We start from the raw sequence: 3,623 nt of genomic DNA, 5'->3' as shown, positions 1-3,623 counted from the left end.
GCGCGATTGCTGTGGATTCGCCCACGGGTTACATTCTCGAAGTCGATCTAGAGTATCCGCAGAATAAACACGACGCGCACGCCGACCTACCGTTCTGTCCCGACGCGCGATAAACCACCCGGAAAACGGCAGGACAAACTTCTCGCCACGCTGCACGATAAGAAGCGTTATGTCATACACTACGGCAACCTACAGCAATGCACGCGCCACGGTCTTCGCATCACAAAAATTCATCGCGTATTACAATTCGCTCAGTCTCCATGGCTCCGCAATTACATCGAACTTAATACAAAATTTAGAACACTGGCCAAAAACGATTTTGAGAAAAATCTGTATAAATTGATGAACAACGCGGTTTTCGGGAAAACGATGGAGAACGTTCGAAATCACGTTGATGTAAAATTATTATCAAAGTGGAAAGGTAGATACGGCGCGGAGGCACTGATCTCGAAACCAAATTTTCACAGCAGGAGCGTTTTTTCGGAAAATCTGATAGCCGTTGAACTGCGAAAACTCGAGGTTAAATTTGACAAACCCATTTACGTCGGCATGTGCATTCTCGACATATCGAAAGTCTGTTTGTACGAATTTCATCACGAGTACATGTCTCCCCTGTATCGCGACAAGTGTAGAATTATGTACACCGATACGGACAGTCTGATATATCACATAGAATGCGATGATGTGTACATGAACATGAAACGCGATATCGCTAAATTCGACACGAGCGATTACGCGATCAACAACGCGTACGGTATCCCACTCGCCAATAAAAAAATTCCGAGCTTGATGAAAAATGAAAACAACGGTGCGATTATGACCGAATTCGTCGGACTCAGGGCGAAGATGTATGCCTTGCGAGTGGACGGTAAGAAAGACTGTAAAAAAGCGAAAGGTGTTAAGAGCAACGTCGTAGCCAGGTCGATAACGTTCGACGATTACACGAAGTGTCTGCGAGACGAAATTGAAATGAAGCGACGGCAGGCTTGCATAAGGTCCGAAAAACACAAGGTGTACACCGTGTCCGAAACAAAAATCGCTCTGAGTCCGTACGACGACAAGCGATACATTATACCTAATTCGACCGATACGTTACCGTGGGGACATTATCAAATACCTTTGTAACGTGTGTATAAAATGTATAACGTATGTATTGTATAACATATGTATAGTATAACGTATGTATAGTATAGTATAACGTATGAATTATATTATATGTAGTAACGTATTGTGAGTATTATATTACAGTATTGGAAAGAATATTAATTAATAAATAAATATATTGCACACATATGTGTATTTCAAACATTTACATGTATTACATATTGCATATTTTTATGTTATGAATAAAAAAAAGTTTGCACAAAATTAAATAACATTATTGGATATCCATGAGTTGTGCGAGCCATCGAATCCCAGCCATTTAACGTAAACCTCGTCGCCCCTCCTGCGCAGTACTTTCTCCACGAGATACACGTCCGGATAAGTCGCGCGATGCAACTCGTGTTCGTAGAACCCTCCAGAGACGGATTTTCCACGATAGTCCTCGAGTAGATAGGTTACGGGATTGGTACGCTGCACTTTAACGATCTTAAACACCTCGGTGGTCCAATTCGGTGTGTAACCCTTCTCGAAAATCGTCTTGTATTTGCTGACGCGTACCGAGTCGCCCGCTTTGAATTTTGCCGGACCCGCGATTTTTATCGCGCTGTATACGGTAGCCAAGAGTTTTTCAGCGATCGCGGGGGTAACGTCGACGGGTCGCATGCCGATGGTTCGAAGCTTGCGCGCGTTATAATCCGATACGAGTCGCGGCAAGGCGTCGACCCACTTGTAATTTCCATTGAGCGTAAACATCTTCCACATGTCGTTCTTGAGCGTGCGATTGAATCGTTCGACGACCGATGCCTTCAATACCGAATATGTGGAATAATGATTGATGCCATGTTCCTTCACGAGACGTTGCACGTCGGCGTTGTAAAATTCCTTCCTCATATCGGTTTGTAGGTTACTAGGGCACCTCCCGCTGTGTCGAATGATCTCTGCGACAGCGTTAGCTGTTTCGCTTCCGCCTTTACCCTTGAGTGGCGCGGCCCACGCGTGCTTGCTCAACACATCGATGACGGTAAGTATGTAGTGGTAGCCTCCGTTGAAACGTGAGTACGGACGCATCTCGACGATGTCAACCTGCCACAGGTCATCGTACCCTCGCACTATGACGTGTCTTTGGGGAAAATTTCTTCTCGCCGGAGCGTGCAGTTCCTCGACGAGTCGTTGCTTCTTGATATTTTTACGTCCGTCGGATTTTAGCGATGTCATGTTTTTTTTGTTGTCGTTTATAACTGCTCGTTAGCCGTTTGTTATTTCCATTCGTCGTCGTCGTCGTCGACGTTCTCTAGTCGTTTGTAGCCTTTCCTGTCTCCGCGTAGTTCGCAGCTGTTTCTAAACCGCTCGTAATCGTTTTTAACCTGTTTTTGAACCGTTCGACAACCGTCTGACAACCGTTCTCGAACCGTTTGGCAGCCGTCCGACAACCGTTCTCGAATCGTTCGTTGCTGTTCCTCGCCGTCGTTAATCAACCGTTGCTTTTCTTCACTCGTCGCCTTTCGATAATCGTTTCTGCTGTACCGTTTGTCCATTGTTATTGTTGTTGGTTGTCGCGTCTGATTCAACGATATTCGCACGTCAAAGCTTGTTTATCGCAGTCCGTAACGCTTGCAGATCCTTCTCGAACGCAGTCAGCTTCTCGTCTGATTCTTTTCGTTGATTGCTCAACATTTTAAAGAATTGATCAACGTACAGTTTGTTAACCGCGTCACCGTCAGTCTCAGGTTGCGCTACGCGACGAATCTTGCGCGACTTTGCGTCAAAGTCCGTGGCGGCGCGGCACAGAGCGTTATTGCGCACGAAATTTCTGATTAATCCGCTCCACCGATGGTACGAAATGGCATTCGTTGCGTCTCCGCTGTGCTCGAACAATCCAAATTTGTTGATCGGCATTTCGACGCTGATTGAACGGATCGCCGTCGCATGGTTTAATTTATAATAAGCCCGGCTTCGCAAAGTTCCTCGATAATCGACATGATCTCGTTGTCGTGGGCATTGTTGCCGGCGTGGCGCGAAGCGTCGAGCAATCGCAGACGATCCACCAGTTCGTTGGGGTCGTCCCAATGCACGTAGTCAATCTTATTGTCGGTTAGCGTCATCGCGCGAGGCATGGATAATCCCTTTCCGGATTTTTTCTTCTTGGATCCGGTCGACATCAACGGTGCGATTACCTGTGTATACTTGTATCCCACGTTGCCCTTTAGTCGCTTGTTAGGATCGTGTTTGAATTTATGAGCACTCGTTGCCAACAGTATGCTCCTGTACTTTTGCATATCGTCCTCCGTGTAGATATCGTAATCGGGTATTTTCTTGAAGATTAATTCGTAAATACCGGGTGTGCCGGCGTATCGTACGCCGTCGATATAAATGTTATTTGCTTTGTCCACGTCAAAACGTTTATTACCGAGCATCAATTCATTATTGCCGAGATAAATGCCGTACGCTATGTCCATCGTTGGATAGGCGCCCAAAACAGACGCGATGTAAATTCGGCTCAGTGGACCCAAGTGATCTTC

The 3,623-nt window shown here is 46.0% G+C and overlaps 1 protein-coding gene across 1 annotated transcript; it reads left to right on the top strand.

The window, feature by feature from the left end:
- Window positions 1-227: 227 nt before the first annotated feature.
- On the top strand, window positions 228-1,310 carry LOC139824723 (uncharacterized). Its single transcript, XM_071797267.1, has one exon. It carries the CDS (start codon window positions 343-345, stop codon window positions 1,123-1,125), a length of 783 nt encoding a protein of 260 aa, XP_071653368.1. The 5' UTR covers window positions 228-342; the 3' UTR covers window positions 1,126-1,310.
- The last annotated feature ends 2,313 nt before the right edge of the window (window positions 1,311-3,623 follow it).

This window comes from Temnothorax longispinosus, unplaced genomic scaffold (genome assembly GCF_030848805.1).
Source record: "Temnothorax longispinosus isolate EJ_2023e unplaced genomic scaffold, Tlon_JGU_v1 HiC_scaffold_53, whole genome shotgun sequence".
NCBI lineage: Eukaryota > Metazoa > Arthropoda > Insecta > Hymenoptera > Formicidae > Temnothorax > Temnothorax longispinosus.
The sequence above is the reverse complement of the archived record's forward strand: the minus strand, read 5'-3'. Positions and strand labels throughout refer to the sequence as shown.

Coding starts and splice junctions, on each gene's coding strand:
- LOC139824723 (XM_071797267.1), top strand. CDS start 343: ATGAACAACGCGGTTTTCGGGAAAACGATGGAGAACGTTCGAAATCAC.